The 23736-nt window shown below is 37.2% G+C and overlaps 1 protein-coding gene across 4 annotated transcripts in view; it reads right to left on the bottom strand.

Annotated features, from left to right (window-relative positions):
- MYO5A (myosin VA) overlaps positions 1 to 23736 on the bottom strand; it is a 232399-nt gene that overhangs the window by 148003 nt on the left and 60660 nt on the right. For all 4 annotated transcript variants that reach the window (XM_072623295.1, XM_072623296.1, XM_072623297.1 and 1 more), the window contains exons 2-3: positions 9149 to 9259; positions 7849 to 8020 (exon numbers count right to left, since the gene is read on the bottom strand). In XM_072623295.1, coding sequence (XP_072479396.1) covers positions 7849 to 8020; positions 9149 to 9259 — 283 coding nt within the window. The remainder of the gene's footprint in view (positions 1 to 7848; positions 8021 to 9148; positions 9260 to 23736) is intronic.

Raw genomic sequence — 23736 nt, 5'->3', positions numbered from 1 at the left:
ACAGAAACAAAATGAGAAAATGAAATGCAGAAATAGAGTAATAAACAGAAAGATTGAGTCATATAAATTACTTGAAAAGAGATGGAAAATATACATTTAAAGTCTAAAAAGAGAAAGAAAGAACTCTAGAAAAAGCCCAGTATTGGGGGATCTTTTGACTGCTGAATGACTCCTTCATGTAGTTTATGACAAAATTCTATATTCCTATGTAGCTTATTATCACCAGAGTTGGAATACTCCTTGCTCTGCACTGCCTGGATTCTCCTTTACCATCATCACTAAGCAACTTTTTCTCCTCTGAAGTCTAATCAATTAAAATTTTCCACCCAATCTAGATCATGGTAACTGCTACAGACCCGCTCCCAGGTCTACTGTTCCTCCTTACTTAAGGAGTTCAGTAAATCTTTCTTTATTCCCCAGATTCTGTCTTGATTGATACTCGAACACTTCAGCAGTTTTAATGAAGCTCTCTTAAATTCCTTCATCTCCCTATCCCTCAGTTTCTTTAAATGCCACAACTGATTCTTTTGCTCCACTTCATAAGGATCACCACACCCTGAATCTCATCATTCCTTCAAGTATTCTACTTCCCTGATCAAAATCTCTGACATGGTTCTGATCATAAACTCCTATCATTCCACTTGCCTTATGTCTCACCCTTGTTAAATCTATTCTTAGCTCTGAAACCTCCAATGAATTTTTTATGCTTCTCAACACTTTCTCAGACCATAAACCTTGCTCTAACTTCACTTTCTTCCTTTCCCAATCCAGTTTAATTCTACATTATCCTCTACTCTTGAATCCTTTGTCCTCTTGAACTATCATCACCCATCTTTCTCACAACCTCAGTTCTAGGTTATTCCAACCATTAACTCTCCCCTTCCTTTCCAGTCATGGGTTGCTGAATGGAAATGCCGTATGACTTCTGACTTTATCACTCAACTGAGAATCTTCTTTTCAAAGTTACCGGCAATCTCTTAACTGCCAAATCTGATGGTCTCTTCTCATCCTCGATCTCTTTGCCACATTGGAAACTGTTAACTCTCCTCTGCTTCTGAATATTCTGTTGTCCCTGGTTTTTCCTGATATCGTCTCCTCACTCTCCTATAATCTACCTGAAAATTCTGAGTCTCCTTTGCTAGTTCATCAATAAAATCATTATCCCTAACTGTGAGTGCACCCCAAAGCTCTGTCCTGGGCCTTTTTTCATCCTTCCATTATATTCTCTCCCTTGGTGACCTTATCAGCTCTATGGGCTTAACCATTTCTTTGTAGATAACTAACTACTATATATTCATTTCTACTGACTCCTGAGTTCCAGTCTGACATCATAAACTGTTTATTGGACATTTCAAACTGGATGTCCTATAGACATTTCAAATTCAGCAAGTTTAATACCATAACAAAATTCATTATTTCCCCTACCCCCACAAAAGCCCCCAAAACCTGATCCCTCTTCCAAACTTCTCTATTTTTGTTAAAGATACCAATCACCATTCTTAGGTTCTCCAAGTTCACAACCTTGGTGTCATTTTTGACTCCTCATGCTCCCAAACCCAACGTAACCAGTTGCAGAATCATGCCATTTTAACCTTGTACCCTGATAGATATTGGTCCTATATTACACCATTCTAGTCTATCCTACACATAACTGCCAAAGTGATTAAGCCCAGATCTAACAATGTCATCCCTCATCCAATAAACTCCAATGATTCCCTATTGCCTCCAGGGGAAAAATATCAATTCCTCTATTTAGCTCTTTAAAGCCCTTCACCACAGTAGCTGTCTCTAACATTATAATCTCCAGTGAAGCCCTCCCTGCCACTCATCATTCCCATCCTCTCAGCTGAGAACCTTACTTCCTATTCCAGTAAAAAAAATTAAGGACATTTGCTGATGGCTCTTTCTTCTTCCCTCCACTATCTTCTCCTTTATTCTGTCTCACATTAAAAGGTAATCCTTCTCCTTGCCAAGGCAAACCCCTAAACATGCACCCTTGATTCCTCTCCCATATTCTCCAACAGATTGCTCCCACAACTACCTCTAATTTCTCTCTAATTTTCATTATCTCCCTCAGCTGACTCATTCCCTGCTGCCCTATCTTTAAAAAAGCATCATTTGATCTGACTCTCCCTACTAGATACCATCCTATATCTCTTCCCCTTGAGAAAGGTTTCTACATTAGGTACCTAACCCTCTCTTCTCACTTCTAAACTTTGTGACCTGATTCTGATCTCATCATTGAACTAACAGCGTTCTCTCCAAAGCTAACATTGATCTTTTAATTACCAAAATACAGTAACCTTTTCTCAGTCCTCATAATTCCTCACCTACCTGAAGCACTGGGCACTCCCTATCGTCCTGAATACTCTCTCCTCTCAAGGTGTTCTTGTTCTCCTCCTATCTGTCTCCTCAGACCTGTCCTTTTTTTTTTTTTTGCTAGATCTTCATCTGGGGCATGCCTACTAACTATTGGTTTCCCCCAAGAATCTATACTGGGCCTTCTTCTCTTCTCCTTCTATACCATCTCTCTCTCCTAACCTTCCGTCCATTATCACCAACTGCCTTTTGGACATCTCAAACTAGATGTCCCAAGGTAACTCAATGTGTCCAAAACAGATTTCTTATATCTTTGCCCTACTCAAACCTATCCCTCTTCCCAACTTTCCTATTTCTGTTTTAGGCACCATCATACTCACCATCACTTAAGCTCACAACCTCAGCATTATCTGAACTCTTCATTGCATATATCCAATTTAAGTCTTGACATACCAACTTTCACAATGAGTCCCATAAACTTCCCTTTCTCTCTATGCATATAGCCAGCACCTTAGTGTGGATCGTCACATCTCCCCTACATTACTGCAACAGCCATTTGGCTTTACCCCTGCCTCAAGTCTCCCTACTCTAATAAACCCTTCACTCAGCTGCCAAAGTGCAGGTCTGACTACGTCACTGTCACACCACTTCCACTCTCCCTCATCCAATCAATCCCACTAGCTCCCTATTACCTCTGTTTGGCATTTAAAGCCCCTTCCTACCTTTCCAATCTTTATTATAACTTCCACCCTCCCACATACTCTATACTGGCCTACTCACTATTACTCACCTAATACGTTTTCTCCCCACTTTGTCATTCCCCCATAACTATAATTTTCTCATTCTTTACCTCCATCTTCTGGCTTCCCTAATCTCTTTCAAGATTCAGTTCCAATCCTATCGTCTATAAGAGACTGTTCCTGTTTTACACAAACACACGCGCATGCGCATGCGCGCACACACACAGGGCCTTCCCTCTGATATTTTCATTTACAATGTATATACTATGTATATACAGCATATGTATACATGTATATGCAGTATATATGTGTGTATCTATGTATGTGTGTATATGAGCACACACACATACACACACACATTGTAAGTACAAAGTTATTTGCATGTTGTCTCACCCATTATTAGAATGTGCACTCTATGAAGCCAAGGATCATATTTTTCCTTTCTTTATATCCCCAGTGCTTAGCATAATGCCTGGAGCCCATGTTAAATGCTTAATTAATGCTTAATAGCTGCCTAACCTCACAACCTGGCCCTAACCTCACTTTCCTGCTATGTCATATATTGTGTTCTGATACATCCAAACTGGCCTTCTGTCTGTTCCTCACACACAACATTCCAGTCCCTGTCACTGTATCTTTATACTGTCTATCACGTATGTCACGCCACATCTGGCCTGGGCTGTACTGCCTCCTCACTTCTGCCTTCAGAATCCCTCTTACTTCAAGATTCAGCTCAAGCACAACCTTCCATACAAAGTCACTTGTGCTCCCCCCCACTGCTCATGGCCTTCTCCTAAACTACGTTATATTTAACTATTTTCTATTCATTTGTTTTTATTCTCTTTATATTTACTGTGTGCATGTATACTATGTCTATGTGTATATGTATGTATGTATGTATGTACTTGGAGCCTTCCTCTTGAAGATGTCAGAGCAGTAATTGCTTTATTCTTTGTATTTCTACCACTGATGCTTAGCACAGTACCTCATACATAGGAAGAACAGTAATAAATGCTTGGTGACTGAGTTACTGATGCACAGGCAACAAAGTTAAAAGAAAGTATGATTAGGGATTGGCAATATTAGGGCTGCAGTTACTGTGAGAATTCCTCAGCAACGACCTTCCATTTCTTAGATACTAGTACATTACAGACACCTGGGATGGAAATAATTTCCAGGAGTTCTCCCCCCCACTCACCATTTGTCTGTAATATATTCTTATACCAAGTTTTCCTTACTATACAGAGGATGAAGGGATGTAATAATTAACCAGCAAGTTTATAGTGACCACTACTATGTGCCCAGAGACCTGTCCTAGGCACTATGGGTCATTATAATGATAATAGTATCTGGAATAAGTATTTTAAGGTTTGAAAAGCACTACACACATGCACACACACACACACACACACACACACACACACACACACCACCTTTCAAGAACTTATGAGTTAAGTACTACAGGTATTGCTAATTCAATTTTAAAGATGAGGAAATTGAGGCCCACAGAGGTTATGGGACTTGTGAGATAGGATTCAAGCTGGGTTGCTCCTTACCCCAACCTCATCACCCTTTCTACTACACCACATTGCTTCCTCCTTTAAAAAAAAAAGGATAAAACTGTATTCTTGGCCCCAGGGAATTTATAGAGCACCATGGTGACCAAAAAAAGCATAAACATATGAAAAAATTAAAGATCAAGATAGTACTATGTATCGCTATAACAGTGCCGATTGTGTGATATAGAGAATAAACACAATTGAAGAAAGAAAATCAGTTGCCCAAATACAGTGTTGTTTCGTTATGAGAGAGACCTAGTAGACAAGGCTTCAAATTTAAAAAAAAAAAACCAAATGGGGTATCAGGTGTGCTACATACTCAATATGAGCCAATCATGTGACAGGACAACCAAAAAAATTCTGTGACCTCAAGCTGTATTTATAGAAGCCATGTAAAAAACAAAGGAGGTTACAGTGCCACTATAAAATTCCCTGGTCAGACCACAGCTGGAGTATTCTGTCCAGTTCTGGGAAACATACTTATTTATTATGTCTGCTGACAAGCTATGTGCAGAAAAGGATAGAGAACTGAAAAAATATGTCCCATGTAAATTGCTTAAAGGAACAGAGATGCTTATCTGGAAAAGAGAAGACTTAGGAGGAAACATGCTAGCTAGCTTTCAGTATTTGAAGGCCTGTGATACAGAAGAGGAATGAGACAATCTACTTGATAGCAAAAGGAAGAACAAGGAGCAATGGATAGAAAAAAGAGAGAAATAGTTTGTTATGACATAAGGCAAATTCCCTACTAATTAGCACTATCCAAAAGGAAAAGGGGCTGCCACACCTCCTCCTAATGTCCTCATTTCTATCAAGGATATCAACATTCTTCTTGAAGGCTTGCAACCTCGCAATCAGCCTTGACTCTTCACTTTCACTTATGTCCAATCTGCTGTGAAACCCTGTAGAACACTGCCTCCTGAGCACCTCTCGAATACACCACCTTTTCTCTCCTCACACCATAAACACCCTGGTTCATGCACTCAGCATGTTTGATCTGGACTACTGCAGTAGTTCCTTAATTGGTCTCCATCCATACAGATTTTTCCATTACCAATGATCTTTTAAAAGCTACTAAACTGAAATTTCTACAGTGCAAGTCTGACCACGTGAGTGCTCTGCTGGAGAGGCTCCACTGACTCCTCATTTTCCTCCCCATTTGGCATTTAAAGTCCTTCACATCTAGCCCAGCCTGTCTTTTCAAGGTGATTACATATTACTTTTCCTCATTCATTTTATACTCCAGTCAAACTTACCTACTCAAAATTTCCCATATGTGACATTCTATTGATTGCTTCTGGGCCTTTGTACAAGCAGAGAATGCTCTCCTTCATCACCTCTGACTCTTGAAACTCCAAGTTCTCGTCAAAGCTCCCTTGAAGGCTCAAGAATCACTTACAACCAAAGGCTTTTTCCTGATTCCTACAAGTTGTTACTCCTCCCACAACCCACCAACCCAAACATTTTATGTATAGTCTATTTTTAACTGTGAATATGTCATGTCTGCTTAGTAGAATGTAAGCTCCTTATAGGTAGGGTCTATCTTAATTTTATATTTGTATTCCTGTCTTCAAAGACAGTACTTGGTACATTAAAGTCACAAAATAAAATCTTGTTCTTCAGTTACCTGAATAGTAGTAAGTGAGTTTCCTTTCATTGGAGGTCTTCCTATAGGCCTTGATGACTGTATAACAGGAATATTGTAGACAAGATCTATTCTTGCTTAATTATAGTTTATACGATATTGTTCCATCTTTGACACTTACTCTTCTCTGTCTTCTCATATCTAATCAATAACCAGAGTAAGTCAATTCTAACTCGGGAATGTCCTCTATATCCAACACCTCTTCTCTGGTTCCATTGTGACCACCTCAACATTTCCATCCTTTAGTGGCTGGTAGATGGGGGCAACGGAATCATGAAATCCAAGGGTATAAAAAGGATGTAGAAGAAAGGGTAGCCCAGAGTCATAAGTAGAATGGGATGACTAGGTTTTAGACCTTGACTATCAAAATGCAATCTGCACCCCTCCAACCACTAAATATAACCAAGATTAATACCTGATTAGCAAGAATAATTATATAAAATAGGAAAAAACTAGACAGATTATATTGTTAATACCCATCCACTACAAAAATTAATTCCCCCTTCTGCACAACTGAATTTGTCATAACTACTTCTTGTAATATTTTGATAGAATGCATTAAAAAAAATTCATTTGTAGCCACATTTAATTCTGCCTGTCCCTGACATGAGCATGACTGGCTAAGGCTCTGAGTGGCTCACAGTATTGGATGGTACAGGGAGATTATTAATTTCCCTTACCAAGGACTAAAGTTGAAAAAAGTTCACGAAGGCAGTGGACAGAGAGAGAAGAGAATGGAGATTTTAGGACTGTATTTTAATGTTCTATGACGATTAATGGGAGAGAGGCCATAGGAAGGTAGTTGAGAAAAATTTAGCAATAGATAGAAACAATACATACATAGTTGCTGAAGAGATGCAAAGATAATCAGAATTAGATACTATGAATCAGAATGACAAAACAGCACGGTTCATGGGAAAGGAAGAGAATGGAGAGTCACAGTGATAATAAGGAGCTGAACAAGTTAAAGAACAAGGAAAACGTTTAGCCCTGCAATTGTTTCAGTTATGGTTAAAAACCACTGAGAAAAAGAATATGATCAGCACCCCTGAATCTCCAAAGCTAGGCACTAGAACCTTTCGTACATACGTAGATTATGGTGTCTAGTGCAACAGGTGCTCCTTACAATAGAGGGCTGGCATTTACCTCGCCAAAGACAATGTCATATTTCCCCACTTCTGTACAGGATGTCCCAAAAGTCTTAGTGCGGTTTTAGCTATTAAAACTTAATTTAAGCTTTAGGGTTTATAGTTTATTTAAGCTATTTCACAATGCCATTTCCCTCCAACCCCCCTCTACCCCCCCAGTCTAGCTATAGTTTATCTAAACTACTGAAGTTTAAAACTGCACTAAGACTTTTGGGAAACCTTGTATTAGCCTGTACAAATTATGTAACTTCGAGAAGCTACTCACCATAAGATGCAATATGACTGAAGAAAACCATTAAACCCGTATTTCTGTATGTCATTTTATTTTGCTCCCTAAAAGCAATCTCTAACCTATCTTCTTAGTGCCTAACATGTTTGTGGTTTCATGACAACAAGAGAGTTTTTTCATTGTGAGACAATCTGGGATACACACTTACCACAATAGGTATAAATAAGTTTGGAATCAATAAAACGGACTCTGAGATTATGGAGCACAGCAGGTTCATGCAGATAGCTGAGCGCTGTGAGGTCATTTTCACCCACAAGGATATCAGGGTTTCGTAAGTGAGGCAGCTCCTTTGTGTTTGGATCGAGGCGATATTCCAAATCCTAGAAATTGAAAGGACAATACTTATATGGATTATTTAAATAAAAACAAAATATGTTCTTATTTCTAACTCTTTACTGTTGAGGGACCTCATCTGCTTCCACTTTTTTTTGACTTATAACATGAGATTGCCAATTCCTGGAGTCTTCTGACATGACAGAAAGTTGGTAGAACTGGTAAGCCATGAAGCTAAATGCATCTTGTGGTGTCCTGCTTTCCATGTCGTTGTTTAAATCGTTCTGTCTGCCAAGAACACTGCCCTCTGTATCTATTAATATTACCCAGTCTTTCAGACTCAGACCTTTTCAAACTACTTAAGTCCACAGTTTTTTCTTCCCCATGAATTTCCATACTGCTAATTAGTTTTATAAAATTCAATGGGCAATTAATCATATACTTTTGCTTTTTGAAAATGCTTTTGCCATTAATTATTTTTCATGTGTTTGTTTTATTTCCCCAAGATTACATGTTCTTTAAATGCAGAAATTATGATATTACACGTTTTGTATTTTATACAATGCCTTTCACATAGTAAATCCTCAATAAGTATTTGTAGCTTGACTGGCTTAAACATCAAATCCTGGTCTGGTTTCCTCCAGCTGCCATCTTCAGGTAGTTTACTATATATTAATTTTAACATCAGCTTAAGCAAAAATCAAATAGACAAATTTAGGATGAGAGATGGTGAAAATAACACAAGGTATCCCAAGCCAATGTAAAACTTTTTATTTCCTGCTGTTTTGGATTATTCACATTACACGAGCTCTTCATTGGTACTTTATTTGCTAATTATATATCAATCAAATCAATCAATCAAAACTAGATTTCAATCTGGAAGGCAAAAAAAGTAACACTGGAACAAAAAGTGAAACTCCAAACCTAAGCTAAACACACTGTAGTATCTCCAAGTTTAATGGCAACCTTTAGTTTCTGGTATTTCTCCTCTTAACATAATATCTTGAAATTTACAGCTAAGAGGGTCTTTTAAGATCATCTGTAGTAGTCCAACCCACTCATTCCACAGATGAGGAGGAAGAATGATGCAGAGAAACTGACGTGTCCAATGCAACACAGGTAATAAACATTAAAGCATCCAACGCCTGCAGAAAGGCGAAGGCAGAAAACTTTACCTTGCCTCCTTCAAGGCGTAGCTGAAGAACTTTATCCCCTGGTTTATAATCTTTAAGCAACTCTGCCGATTTCCAGACTTCCTCAGGATCAGGTATCCAAACCCTGGCAAACTATAAGACAAAAACATAATTAAGTTCATTTCTTTGAAAAGGCAATATGACAATTATAATTTACAATGAATATTTAAGATCCAGTTAATATCAACTTTAATTTTTCAAGTGCTGGAATTAAATTTTTACCTCTAATGGTGGTATCATCCTTCATAAATGTTATTAAAATGATACTTTCACATATTAGTAACATTTAAAATTAGTTTGGTCTTTATCTATTAGGTTTGTTACGTCTAAGATTAAATAGTTTGACTTTATTTTATCCTTTACATTTGTTACTCAAATGCTGCACATAAAATAAAAACTGGCACATTAAAGCATGTTGTCTGGGTATTTACAACGTCTAGTTATGCTGAAATGTTCTGTACTTTATTAATAGGTGTCATGATAAAAAATAAATCTAAATATTTAAGTTTGAAGCTACAAGTTTGTAAAATAAATTAGTTATACTTAATGATATAAATTTAAGCACTATAAAATGAGTTGATATAAAATAAAAAAAATCCTCTGACTTAAAATTTAACAAAAACTGATTTTAAAAATCCTCTGAATAGTGATATACAACATGTTTTTATATAGCATTTTTTATTCCGTTCCAGGTATAGGTCGTGAACCTTTTTTTGTATCGTGGACACTTTTAGCAGTCAAGTATAGCCTTTGGACCTCCTCTCAAAATGTTTTTAAATGCATAAAGGCAAACATATGGAATTACAAAGGAAGTCCATTTGACTGAAATAGTTATCAAAATATTAAAAAAAAACCCAAGTTCGCAGACCCCAAGTTAAGAACTTTTGGGGTACAATCTAGATGACCACAACCAACACTGAAACTACAAAGGCCAATATGGATTGCTTTACATATATTATCCATCTGATATTACTCTGCTAACCCAGCCTTGAAATACAAATATACTTGCCTTCAACTGTCTTATTAGCATAGTACAGGGTGGGGAATCTGAGGCCTCAAGACCATATGTGGCCCTCAAGGTCCTCAAGTGCGATCTTATGACTGATTCCAAACCTCACAGAACAATTTCCCTTAGTAAAAGGATTTGTTCTGTAAAACTTGGACTCAGTCAAAAGACTACACTGGAGGACCTAGAAGGACACATATGGCCTTGAAGCCGCTGGTTCGCCACCCCTGCTACCATACTAAGACAACCCTGAAGGACAGAATTTCCATTTAAGTCTACCAGCAGGACTAAGTAAAAGAAATTACCAAAATAATTCTCCAAGATAAGAAGATGCTAATATCAGAAGTAAGAGTTGGCAGTAAAAGTCAAACAGAATCAAGACAGAGTTTTGTTCAGAATGGAAGTTGCCAGGATAAGGTAAATAAACATGACACATGGCCCTCTGTGCTAATTCAAGGACATTCATAGCATGGTGGATTAGGTTGGCAAGCAGAGATCACAGAACTTGCAAAACTGGCCCAAGCTAAAGACAGAAGTTAGGCGGTTTGGTCAAAAGTACTACACAATATATTTCAAGGTACAGAGATGGAAAAGAACATAGCTACACTGCAGAGATTGGATTAAGCATAGACAAGTTATGGAGCCACTCCGAATGTGATGTGAGGGCACTTTTACAATTCCTTTTCATAAGTGAATTTCTATTGCCCAAATAGTTTGCTTTTCATTTCACTTAGATATTTATTTTGTACTAAATCAAACTGCAGGTGTTATAGTAAAGTCTCAAAGCCTCCCATGGATGGAAACCCTCAAGATTTAAAATTTTCCAAACTGAAAAGGTAGTGGGGGAAGGTAGAATTTTAAAATTCTGCTGGGTGTAAAAAATGTCTTGTTAGAACTCTGCTTGGTTGGGATGATCCAAGTAAAGTGACAAAGCACCACCACTCTCCCTTTGCCCATTACTTCCACCTCTGATGCTGTCTTCTCAGCATGTTGTATTTTTTTTAGCAACAAAGGTACAAATAAATAAATATTCAGTTATTATAAAATTCTGTAGTATTTACCAGAGATTTGTAATCAGAGTTCTAGCTCTAATACTTATGACTTGTGGGATGCTGGGCAAACAATAATCTTTTTGAATTTGTTTCCTCAGAAGTAAAATGGGGATAATAGTACTTGCCCTGCTTACTTCAAACAGATGTTGTAAAAAAAAATTTTTTGTCAATTATTAGAAGTTATTTGGCCCAATTATATGCTAGTAAAACCAACAATCCAAAAGAAATGAATGAATATTCACAAAAATATAAACTGTCCTATAAATAACTCTATCTTAGAAGCAAAAATAATAAAAAAAATTGAACAATCCATCAGTGAGCTCCCTAAGAGAAAATCCTGAGGCCCAAATGGAATCACAAATGAATTCTACCAAGCATTTAAAGGACAATTAATCCCAATACTATTTAAATTATTTGAACAAATAGGTACAGAAGTCCTACTTGTGTGTGTTCATCCTTCGTTGCCAAAGAAGACCATGCCATCAGAGAAATAATGACATGACTTGCACTTGACTTTGTTTTGAGTGAGAGAGGGCTGTGCAGGTCACCGGCCTCACTTCTCCTCCAGAGTCATCTGAATCCAGGAACCAGATATTCATCAGGATGACTAGGGATGACCCAGGATGAGGCAATTGGGGTGAAGTGACTCACCCAAGGTCACACAGCTAGTGAGTTTCAAGAAGCTGAGGTGAGGTTTGAACTCAGGTTCTCCTGACTCCTGCACTGGTGTTCTATCCACTGCACCACCTAGCTGCCCCAAAGAAGTTCTACTAAATTTCTCTTATGACACAAACAGAATTTTGATATGTAAACCAGGGATGGCAAACACAGAGAAAGAAAACTACAAACCAATTTCCTAAATGAATATTGATGCAAAAATTTTCAAGTAAAATACAATCAAGGAGATTACAGCAATATATCACAAATTTCATACACTATGACCAGATGGGATTAATACCAGGAATTCATTACTAGGAAAACTATCAGTATAATTGATCACATCAATAACAACAAAAATCAAATGATTATTGCAATAGATGCAGAAAAATCTTTGGCAAAATAAAATACTCATTCCTATTAAAAACATCAGAAAGCATAGGAATCAATGAAATTGTTCTTAAAATCATAAGTAGTATCTTTCAAAAACCATCAGCAAACATCATCTTTAATGGGGATAAACTCAAAGCCTTCCCAATAAAATCAGAAGTAAAGCAAGGATGTCCATTATCACCAATATTATTCACTATTGTACTGGGAATGCTAGCTATAGCAAAAGACAAGAAAAAGTAACTGAAGAAATAAAAACAGGCAATAAGGAAACAAAACTATCACTGCACATGATATGATGGTATATATACATGGCCTACTTAGAGGACACTAGGGAATCAACTAAAAAACTAGCTGAAACAACTTTAGTAAATTGCAGGATATAGCATTTTTATAGACTATCAAAAAACCTGATAGGAAGAGATAGAAAGAGAAACCCCATTTAAAATAACTATCTACAATATAAAACACTTGGGAGTCTACCAGTCAAGACAAACCCAGAGATTATATGAATACAATTACAAAACACTTCACACAAATAAAGACAGATCTAAATAACTGGAGAAATATTAATTGTTTATGAGTAGATCAAACCAATATCATAAAAATGACAGTTCTACCAAAGTTAATTTACTCATTCAGTGCCATACCAATCAAACTACCAACGAATTATTTTATAGAGCTAGAAAAAATAGTAACAAAATTCATGTGGGAGAACAAAAGGTCAAGAATACCATCAATGAAAAAAATGTTAAGGAAAGTGGTCTAGCAGTTCTAAATTTCAAAATGTATTACAAAGTGGTAATCATCAAGACAATCTAGCACTGGCTAAGAAATATAGAGGTGAATCAGTACAATAGATTAGATTAGATACACAATACATAGTAGTACATGGTCATAGCAATCTAATGTTTTACAAAACCAAAGCTCCAAGACTTTGGGATAAGATCTTAACATTTGACAAAAATTGCTGAGAAAACTGCAAAGTTGTTTGGCAAAAAGTAGGCAGAGACCAACATCTCACACTATATGCTAAGATAAGGTGAAAATGGATATATGATTTGGACATATGGAGTGATATTATAACTAGGGGAGCCTACGAAAATACACCTGCCAAATCTATAGATAATGGAAGAGTTCATGACCAAACAAAAGATAGAGGAAATCATGGGATAATTCTGATTCCATGAAATTGAAAATCTTTTGCACCAACAAAACTAATGTAGTCAGAACTAGAAGAAAAACAGGAAAGTGGGAGGGAAAATTTACAGCAACCTTCTCTGATAAATGCCTCATTTCTCAAGTATATAGAGAACTATAGAATTATATAATACTATAGTTTTACAGCTATAAAATATAAGTCATTCTCCAGTCGATAAATGGTCAAAGGGTATAAACAGGCAGTTTTCAGAAGAAATCAAAGCTATCAATTGTCACTTGAAAAAAGGCTCTAAATCATTACTGATTAGAGAAATGCAAATTAAAACAACTTTGAGATACCACTTCACCCCTGCCAGACTGGCTAATATGACACAAAAGGAAAATGACAAATGGTGGAGGTGATATGGAAAAGGTGGGTCACCTAATGCACTTGGAGTTGTGAACTAGTCCAACTGCTCAGCAATACCAAAACTAGATCTGTATCACAAAGTGATTTTTTGAAAAAAGGAAAAAGACCATTTTTTCAAAAATGTCTGTAGCAATTCTTTTTGTGGTGGCAAAGATTGGAAATTAAGGAGACAGCCATCCATTGGGGGATGATTGAACAAGTTGGGGTATATGATTGTGATGGGATTCTACTGTGCTATAAGAAATGACAAGCAAGATGCCTTCAGAGAAACCTGGAAAGACTTGTAAAACTGATGCAAAGTGAAGTGAGCAGAACTGGGAGGACATTATACCCAGTAATAGCAATATTGTAAGGATAATCAACTGTGAAAGACTTAGCTACCCTGATCAATCCAATGATACAAGATAATTCCAAAGAACCCATGATGAAAAATGCTATCCATCTCCAGAGAGAGAACTCATGAACTCAGATTGCAGATTGAGAAAATTTTGACTTTATTTTTGCTTAATTTTGTTTTTCAAGATGTTTAATATGGAAATTTCTTTGGCATGACCTCACATGTATAACCAAAATCAAGTGCTTGCCTTCTTAAGGAGGGGGAAGGCAAAGGAGGGAGGAGAGAATGTGGAACTCAAAATTTGTTAAATGATTGTTTAAAAAATATTTTTACACGTAACTGGGAAATACTTAATGAAAAAGGTGCTTCATAAAACTTAATGTGCCATAAAAGTGTGCCTCATTATTTTACTGCTTCAAGTAATAATGACTTCATATATATAGGCACTGTCTCAGTAGGTGCAGATCACAAACTCTCCTCATCTTAGTGCACTGTCTTTATGAATTACCATTTTAAAAAAAATCACCCTCTGACCAAATCAGTGACAAGCCCTCTTTAAACTTGGCTAAGTTGCCAGGAGATAAGCCTGCATCTGACATTGGCCCATACCTGAGGCCTTTATAGTTTGGGAGAAAACAAGTCCACAAGTTGGCTTGCATTAATTCATTCTATGGTCTTTAAGAACCCAAGGTTGTCTCCATTTCATGATGAAGCATCAGAATACTACTTATGCTTTAGACCACATTTAGAGTATTATGTTCAATTCCAGGTCCATTGGTTGATTTTGATGAGCTGTCCATAACAGGGCATCCTGGATGAAACAAATCATGTCATAAGGAGATCAGTTTTAAGAAGTGGGAATGTTTAACTTGAATAAGACAATAATCAGGGAAGATAGTTTAATTTAAGTTCTGAAAGTCCGTCATGTAGAAGAGGGATTAGGCTTTTTTTTGCTATACCCAGAGGCAGAACTAACAACAGGCAGAATCTACAAAGTGGGAAATTGAGGCATTGTGTCAAGAAAAATTTCCTACCAATTAGAGCTCTCCAAAATTAGAAAATTACAAAATTAGAAAAGGCTGCCTTGGTTCCCTTACCTACAAGAGGAATTCCCTCTAACGACTAACTTCAAGCAGAGGCTAGATGACCACTTAGTGGATATGTTACAGTAAAGATTCCTTTTGGGTTTGGCTGGGCTGCGACTAGATGGCAAATCAAGTCCCATCCAATTCTAAATTCTGTGATTATCATACACACATACACACACACACACATATATATACACACATACACACACACACATATATACACACATACACACACATACACATATATACATATACCTATATATACATATACATATATATGTATATGTATGTGTGTATATATATATATATATATATACATATATATACATATATATATATATATATATATATATATAACACACACCTATACCTCAGGGATTGATAACTCATTTTTGTGGGCATTCTCTCAATGAATGGAAATTGTAATCCCAATAAATCATAGTAGACAATCAGGAAGGAATTCTGTGGTCAAAAAATTTGTAAATCTTAGGTCAACCTGGTAATGAGATTTTCTGAATTTAGCTGAGGTGGTCCTAAGACAACTCACATGCAGTCCATCAGCAGGTCCCCATCGAGAACTTTCTAGGTTGCTAGGACCTGGCAGTGCTTGTACTCCACTGGAAAGTCCTCAAGAATTCTGGATTGCCTCCATGCCAAGATGAGACACAGGAATTACAAAATATATCAATCAAGTGACAAGAATACCATAGGTCTCTACTATTTGCTAAGCACTAGGGACAAAGACAAAAAATAAGACAGTCTTTACCTTCAAGAAGTTTCCATTCTACCTGGGGGATGCAATATGTTCACAGATCACTAAATAAAGAACATAATAAATATGAAGTGATTAGAAAGAGAAAAACTAACAATGTGAGGGAATTTTAAAAAGGTCTCATGAAGAAGGTAGCACTTGAGCTAAGTCTTTAAGGGGGTTGTGAATTTCAAGAGGCAGAGATGAAGAGAAAGAGCATACACAGCATAGCATGGAAAACAGCTTGTACTAAAGTACAGAGGTAAGAGATGTAATGCCACTCATGGGGAATGGCAAGGAGACCAGTTTGGCTGGAGCTTAGAATGTGGAAAAGGGAATAATGCATAATCAGGCTTGCCATGTAGGCTGAAGCCAGATTGTGAAAGGCTTTAAATGGCAAATGGAGGAGTTTATATTTTAGCTTATAAGCAAGAGAGTTGTTTGAGTTTCTTAAGTAAGACAAAGACAGAAAATTCTTTTATATATATATGTATATATATAAATGTTAAAATATTTTACATTAATCTTTCCTTAAATATAAGTCCTTAAATGTAATAGTAATCACTGAATAAAGATTTTTAACTTGAGTTACAATAAAAATAGAGAAGAAAAAAGATGAGAAGGAATGGGAACACAAGGAAGAGCTTTGCTTCTCTTGGGACACTGAAATGAATGCTGGGACAGGCCAGGGTTTCACCTAGGAGCCTATGGGGGCTTATAAAACAAAATGATGTGTGTGTCCGTCCTTCGTTGCCTAAGAAGACCACGCCATCAGAGAAATGATGACATGACTTGCACTTGACTTTGTTTTGAGTGAGGGAGTGTTGTGCAGGTCACCAGCCTCACTTCTCCTCCAGGGCCAGCTGAATCCAGTGACCAGATAGTCATCAGGATGACTGGAGATGACCCAGGATGAGGCAGGTGGGGTTAAGTGACTCACCCAAAGTCACACAGCTAGGGAGTGTCAAGTGTCTGAGGTGAGATTTGAACCGAGGTCCTTCTGACTCCTGCACTGGTGCTCTGTCCACTGCACCACCTAGCTACCCCATAAAACAAAACAGTGCGGCTGAGGAAAAGGGGGAAAGAGGACTCAGGGCCTCAGAGAGTGAAGGTTCAAGTAACAGTGCAACTTTAAAAGAGAAAAAAATAAGGTTTCAGGATACCATGACTAGAAAAAAGACTATAAATTTATAAAAAGATACTAAAGACTTTAAAAAATTAAAAGGAGTAAAATGTAAACAGATTAGAAAACCATCCACAAAAACCCTGTGACAGTAGAAAGGACTCACCTGATTGGAAAAGTATGCAGAATTGGAGAATGAGAATAATGCGATTTGTCATCCTAACTGCCTAAAATTTATAATCTAGAAAATGTTAATATAAATACAAGTCATATTGCAAAGAAATGAATCATCTGCCCTGAAGAGAAGCTTAATTTAGTGGCTCTCGCAGTATTGTTTGGATATTTCTCACAAAATCTAATACACTGGGACTGGCAGGTACAAAGAAGCTGTTCAGGAATGTTTGATTCTTCAGGACCCCACGGACTATACTGTCCATGGGGTATTCTTGGCACAGATACTAGAGTGGTTTGCCATTTCCTCCTCCAGTGGATTAAGGCAAATGGAGATGAAGTGACTTACCCAGGGTCACACAGCTAGTGTCTGAGGCTGGATTTGAACTCAGGTCTTCTTCATTCTGGGATCTATCTACTGAACCACTCAGTTGCCTCCTATTTCTCTGGTATTGCGCCAGAATGATAGAGCCCTACATGCTGATTAGTACATTTGATATTTGGAAACACAGAACCACAGATCTAGAGCTGCAAGGGAACTACCCAGTCAACAATTCAACTCCTTCACTTTACATATGAGAAGACTGATGTCCCAGGGAAGGTAAGGGCTTTACCCACAGTCACACAGGGCCCACAGCCAGCAAAAGCTGGATTTGAACTCTTGTCCTTTATGCCTCTTGAATCAGTGTTCTTTCCACTGTACTACAAAGTTTTGGTAATTTTTAGTCTATCCTGAAGGAGGCAAGGAGTTCATTGCTGCACAGTTTGGTTCTAATTTTGGACAACAGCATAAGGCAAGATGTGTGATGGATTTGGTACATTCATTCCCAGTAAGCTTTCTACTAGTCATTCACATTGGCAAAATGCATATCTGGAGGGAGGGGGAGGGAGTCAAATAAATATCCTAAGACCTAAGACCCAATATAATCTAGTACTGGCCTTGTGCAAAGAATCTATCCTCTAGTATTGTTGTAGTCAATTATGTCTCTTGGTAAATGGACAATTAGAGTCAAAAAAACTAGAAAAAAAAACTTAGATATTTGAATAGAGAAAAATGGATCAAAAAGCAACTGTTTTAAACCCTTTGTTTTCATACAGCTCTAGGACTATGGCCAGGAAGATGAGCACTTAAGACTATCTTGGTAAACTCAGGCATTCTCCATTTAGTTTGACTTGCAATAGTTTAGCTAGGCAGTAGCTATTCCTGGACACAAACCAACAGTAAATAGGTTAACAACTACATCCAATGTTGTATTCACATTCTTTATCCAGGTGAACCTCAGTATTGCTTTTGAGACTAACTTGACCAATCCCTCCTCCTCCCTAGGCTTAAGAGACATTATTTTGTTGAATTTCCCAAGTCTACTTTCAAACACTCCATCTCAAGCTCCATTCTCTTCATAGTTTTTCCCTTTGTGATCTTACCAATGACTACACATCTACACATATGGCCCTAATTTTTTTTTTTAAATTCAGCCCCACATCATCTGCTGGACATTTCCATTTGGGTGTCCTACTAGAATCCTACATTCAATATATTCAAGACAGAAGTGATCATTCTCCCTAAATCTTCCCCTCAAAATTTGGCTAATTTTGGTTCTGGACACCATTATTTTTCTTTTTTCCCGCACTTGTAACCTAAGAGCCATGTGTGACTTTTCCCTCTCCTTTCCCTCATATCTAGTCAGTTGTGAAGTCCTACTTTTCCACAATATCTCTTCTCCAGAGCATGTTCTCTTCTCTCCATTCCTATGGTCACTTATTCTAATTAAGTCTTTCATCACTTCTTGCCTGGAATACTTGATTTCTCTGTTTTTGATCTCCCCCTTCTCCAATCCAGTTTCAACACAGATGCCAAAATAATATTGCTAAATAGTTTGGCCACTCCCGCTCTAAAACCTTCACTGAATCCCTATTGCCTCTAGGTGTGAAATGCAAATATCTCTGCCTAGTTAAGACCCACCACAATTTGGCTCCAGCTGACATTTCCGGCCTTCTCACAGACTTTCACAATATTCCCTTCCACGTATTCTATTCCTGCCAAACCATTCTTTAAATTCAACATTCTGGCTCCATTCTCCCAGCATTAAATCAAGCCCTTACCTCACAAACTCCTAAGCTTCAAATAAACTCCCTCAAGCACCCACTTTCTCTTTCTTTCAAGGTTCTATTCACCTCACACTTCCTTTGGTAAACCCTCTAGGTATCCCTTATAAGTTATAAGGTGCCTAGTTATAAATGCCTTTGCTATTCTCACATTACTATGTGAGTAACTAATGCTTACTTATTTGTGTATGTTTTTTCATCTATTCTTCCACTTCAAAGAGAATGCAAGTTCCTTGGAAAGAGGGACAATTTCATTTTATCCTTGTATTCTGAATGCTCAATACCACACGTACAGTAGATACTTAAGAAACGTCTAAGACATTGGATTGAGTTGTTGGAGATACACAGCAGAGTGAACCTATCAGTTCAACGTTAACCCTCAGGAGATCCTCTTATATTCCAGGACTTGTGTTTAGGTTTTAAACATTTCCAGATAATCAATTTTTTAATTTTCTGAGCCCTGTAGGAGTCACTGAGAAGAGAGAGAAGGTGCAGGATAGGTAAGAATTACAGAGAAAGTCTCTAACACAAAAACATCTTCCATAATATATTCCACCAAACAGGTATTTTGTTGGATTGAAGAGCTCCTCTTCCACATTCTTCTATGAATGTTAAGCCTCATTCACACCTAAGTGTGAATAATATTAATGAGAAAATCAAATCAACACCTAGCTGAGTCAGGAAGAACTCAGATCTGCCTGGGAGTTCTTACTGGATGATAGGAAAAAGGAAGTCTTTAGAGTAAGAAATGGGCAACACAGACCAATTTTTAACATCCCCAGGGCAACAGGAGAAATAGATGAAAAGGGGTTAAAAAAATAGTTGCTGAAGAGACAAAGATTCCCTAATTTACATTTTGCCAGGGGTCCCAGGACCAAAGAAAATTTAAACTGAAACTATCGTACAGGAAAAATAATCCTATAAGAATAAAGGAAAATGTAATAAGGATAATTAGAGATTCAAAAACACCACCACAAAATAACAGGCAAATATAGGATGTCATCAAAAGAGCGAGGACTCAGAGTCCTGTGGCTGAGCATAAGCTGCATAAAAATGAGAAGTGCCGTGACATTGTAGGAAAGTCACTGACTGAATTTATTTAAAGGAATATGAAGCTAATAAGTGTCTTATTAGAGTACTATGATCAGTTTTGCCACTGCTTAAAAAATGTCCAGAAAAAACTAACAGTAATGATCAAATGGAAAGAAAAGAATCATTTATCTAAATGTAAAATCCATTCTGCCTTTTCTTTTTCTCCCCCCACCAACAACCACACTAATATCCCCCCAAAAAAGAACAATCCTTGGTTTGTACAAGCCCAGAGTATGACCTCTCATTAGAGCTATTTTTCAGTGTCTAGCTATTATTTTCCTTTCAAAGTGGTCTCATTTTATGGGTATAGTCTATATAGGGGGCAGTTTATTTAGAAGAAAAAGAACTGGAGTCATTTAATATATAAAAAGAAAAAGTGACATAGGACCATAGGATGTAGAAGTAAAAGAAACGTTAGAGATCATCTGTTCCGATTAAATTTCACAGCATTCATTTTAGAAATGATGAAAAGAAAGTTTAAGTAACTTGCTGAAGGTTATATAGGCAGGAATAATACCTTCAGGGCAGCTAGGTGATGCAGCAGAGCACCAAGTCTGGAGTCAGGAAGATCTGAGTTCACATCCAGCCTCCAATACCTACTGGCTGTGTGATCCTGGGCAAGTCACTCTAATGACAAACCACTCTAGTATCTGTCAAGAAAAGCCCATGAACAAAGTCCATGGAGTTGAACACAACTTAACAACAAAGATATTATCTTCAAATGTGTGAAAAAATTTTATAAAGCTGAACTATTGTTCATTTTATCCACAGAACACCAAACAAGAAATGGGCTTGCATTCATTGGGGAATGGCTAAACAAATTACATGACTGTAATGGAATATTATTGTGCCATAAGAAACCATGAACAAGTAATTGAGAGAAACATGAGAAAAGTTATGAACTCATGTAGGATGAACTAAGCAGACAGAAAAACAATACACATAATGATTACGACAATATAAATGGAAAAAACAATAAAAGAAAATCAAATTTTGTATAATTATAATAACCAAGCTGCGCCCTGGAGAAAAGATGAGAAAATGCATCTCCCTCCTCTCATAGAAAGGAGCACGGGGAGGGAGGACTGCTGGTGTGGAACACTGTTCCACATGTTGGTTTATGAAGTGTGATTTACTTTTAAAACAGTTGTTCCAAGGTAAAGGCTTCCTGGGCAGCTGAAGGAAAAAGAGATATACAATAAATGTGTTCTGAAAAGGCACTCATCAAGTTGTTTTTGCTTTTTAAGAAATGGACTTGAAATGAAGAGAGACTTTATCTGTACTTAAAATACAATTAATTATCAAGAAAGGTTGAAGAGTCTCCATTTCTTCGATATTTTCAGGAAAACAATAACCAACTGTATGGCCCTTTACCTGGCTGAAAATTTGGATCACATGATCTTCTAAAGTACCCATGACCTTTGATTTTACAAACTGCTAAAGGAAAGCTATCATAAAATGCTAGCACTGTACAGTAACAATTAATGCTAATTATCTTTTCATTTGGTTTTTATAAATATTGGCTTCATACTAATTCTCCACGCTTGCTCCCAAGAGTGCAAGAGAGCTAACTCCAGAAAAAGAGTCAGAAAGCTCCGAGATATGTTTGTACTGAAATTAATATGCTAGCAATCCAGGAAACTTTGAGATATGGTTAGTGATTGAAACACTTTCTGGAGTCACAGAACTGTCAGGTAATGTGAGGTCTTCTCTAGAACATTCATTCTCAAATTTCCATAGACTCTTACACATAGAATTATTCATAGAACATCACAAATATAAAAATTTAGGAATCCCTCTGGCTGAAACAGCCTAGAATAGTCATGTATCTGGGACCAATTTAGCACCAAACTCATTCATCAGTAAATATAAATTACGTAGTCATATTAGATAATTTCATGTTTTAATTGGAAGGACAGATGTGGGACAGGAGGTAGAAAGAAGTAGAAAGGGCAACTAATTATTAATGACATAAAAGACACAAAGGATAAAAATTTCAAGAGCAAATTTCAGCCACTTCCCGGGAACTACTGGAGACAGAGATAATTTTGTCTTCTACTTACACGCATCTTAATAAGAGCAATGCCATTGAATCCTAAAACTCAGATCAATATTGTTTCATATAATTAATGATTTTTTTAAAAAAGGAAACTCATATAACTTCATCAAGAGGACTTATTCTGGGAGAATTCATTTATCAAGCCATTGATGAAAAATGAAGCAGATACTAATTAGAAATTATTGAAGAGCCCAACTACATCTCTTCTGAAGAAGCTCAATTATGTCTCACTTGGTTATCCACATCCTACTCTTAGGCAATCAATCAATGAACAAACATTATTAAGCACCTACTGCATGCCAGACCTTGTGCTAGTCTTTCAACATATCAAGCTGTTCTAACTTCAGAATGAGGATCTGCTTCAAAAGGTCTTTAAAGATGAAAAAGCCTTTCTTATAATTTGAAAACTGATAAGCTCCATCTCTGCCCTAATAATAGTGAAATCTGCCCAGAGACGGAAGAAAAACTTTAAAGCATAAGTTTTTAGGAACCAAAATATTGCTTGCATATACTATACACTGAATAGCATGTGTGTGTTTGTCCTTCGTTGCCAAAGAAGACCATGCCATCAGAGAAATAATGACATGACTTGCACTTGACTTTGTTTTGAGTGAGGGAGGGCTGTGCAGATCACCAGCCTCACTTCTCCTCCAGAGCCATCCGAATCCAGTGACCAGATATTCATCAGGATGACTGGAGATGACCCAGGATGAGGCAGTTGGGGTTAAGTGACTTGCCCAAGGTCACACAGCTTGTGAGTGTCAAGTGTTTGAGGTGAGATTTGAACTGAGGTCCTCCTGCCTCCTGCACTGGTGCTCTATCCACTGCACCACCTAGCTGCCTCTATGCACTGAATAGGTTTAAAAGTAAACAGAGTCCAAAACTTCAATCTGATACTGCAGTTATTTTTAACTTATGAAAAAAAAAACAGCCTGCAAATTAACTGATGAAAGTGTTATATCACCATAAAGTAGCAGTAACTATTTTTTTCAAGAGTTTTTTGTGAGGCAGCAGAGCTATGAGGTGAATATTTTTAGACACTGTGGTTCCTTAATATTCCTCTAAATACTATTTTTGGAACTAGGTCTTACTCAATAGGCACAAAGCTTCAACCCGAACATGGGTAAAAGGCCTATTTGCACCGAAGCTTCTTTTAAAACATTTCCTA

The sequence above is a fragment of the Notamacropus eugenii genome, chromosome 7, assembly GCF_028372415.1.
Source record: "Notamacropus eugenii isolate mMacEug1 chromosome 7, mMacEug1.pri_v2, whole genome shotgun sequence".
In the NCBI taxonomy this organism is placed as follows: Eukaryota; Metazoa; Chordata; class Mammalia; order Diprotodontia; family Macropodidae; genus Notamacropus; species Notamacropus eugenii.
This window is presented reverse-complemented; position numbering and strand designations above follow the sequence as displayed.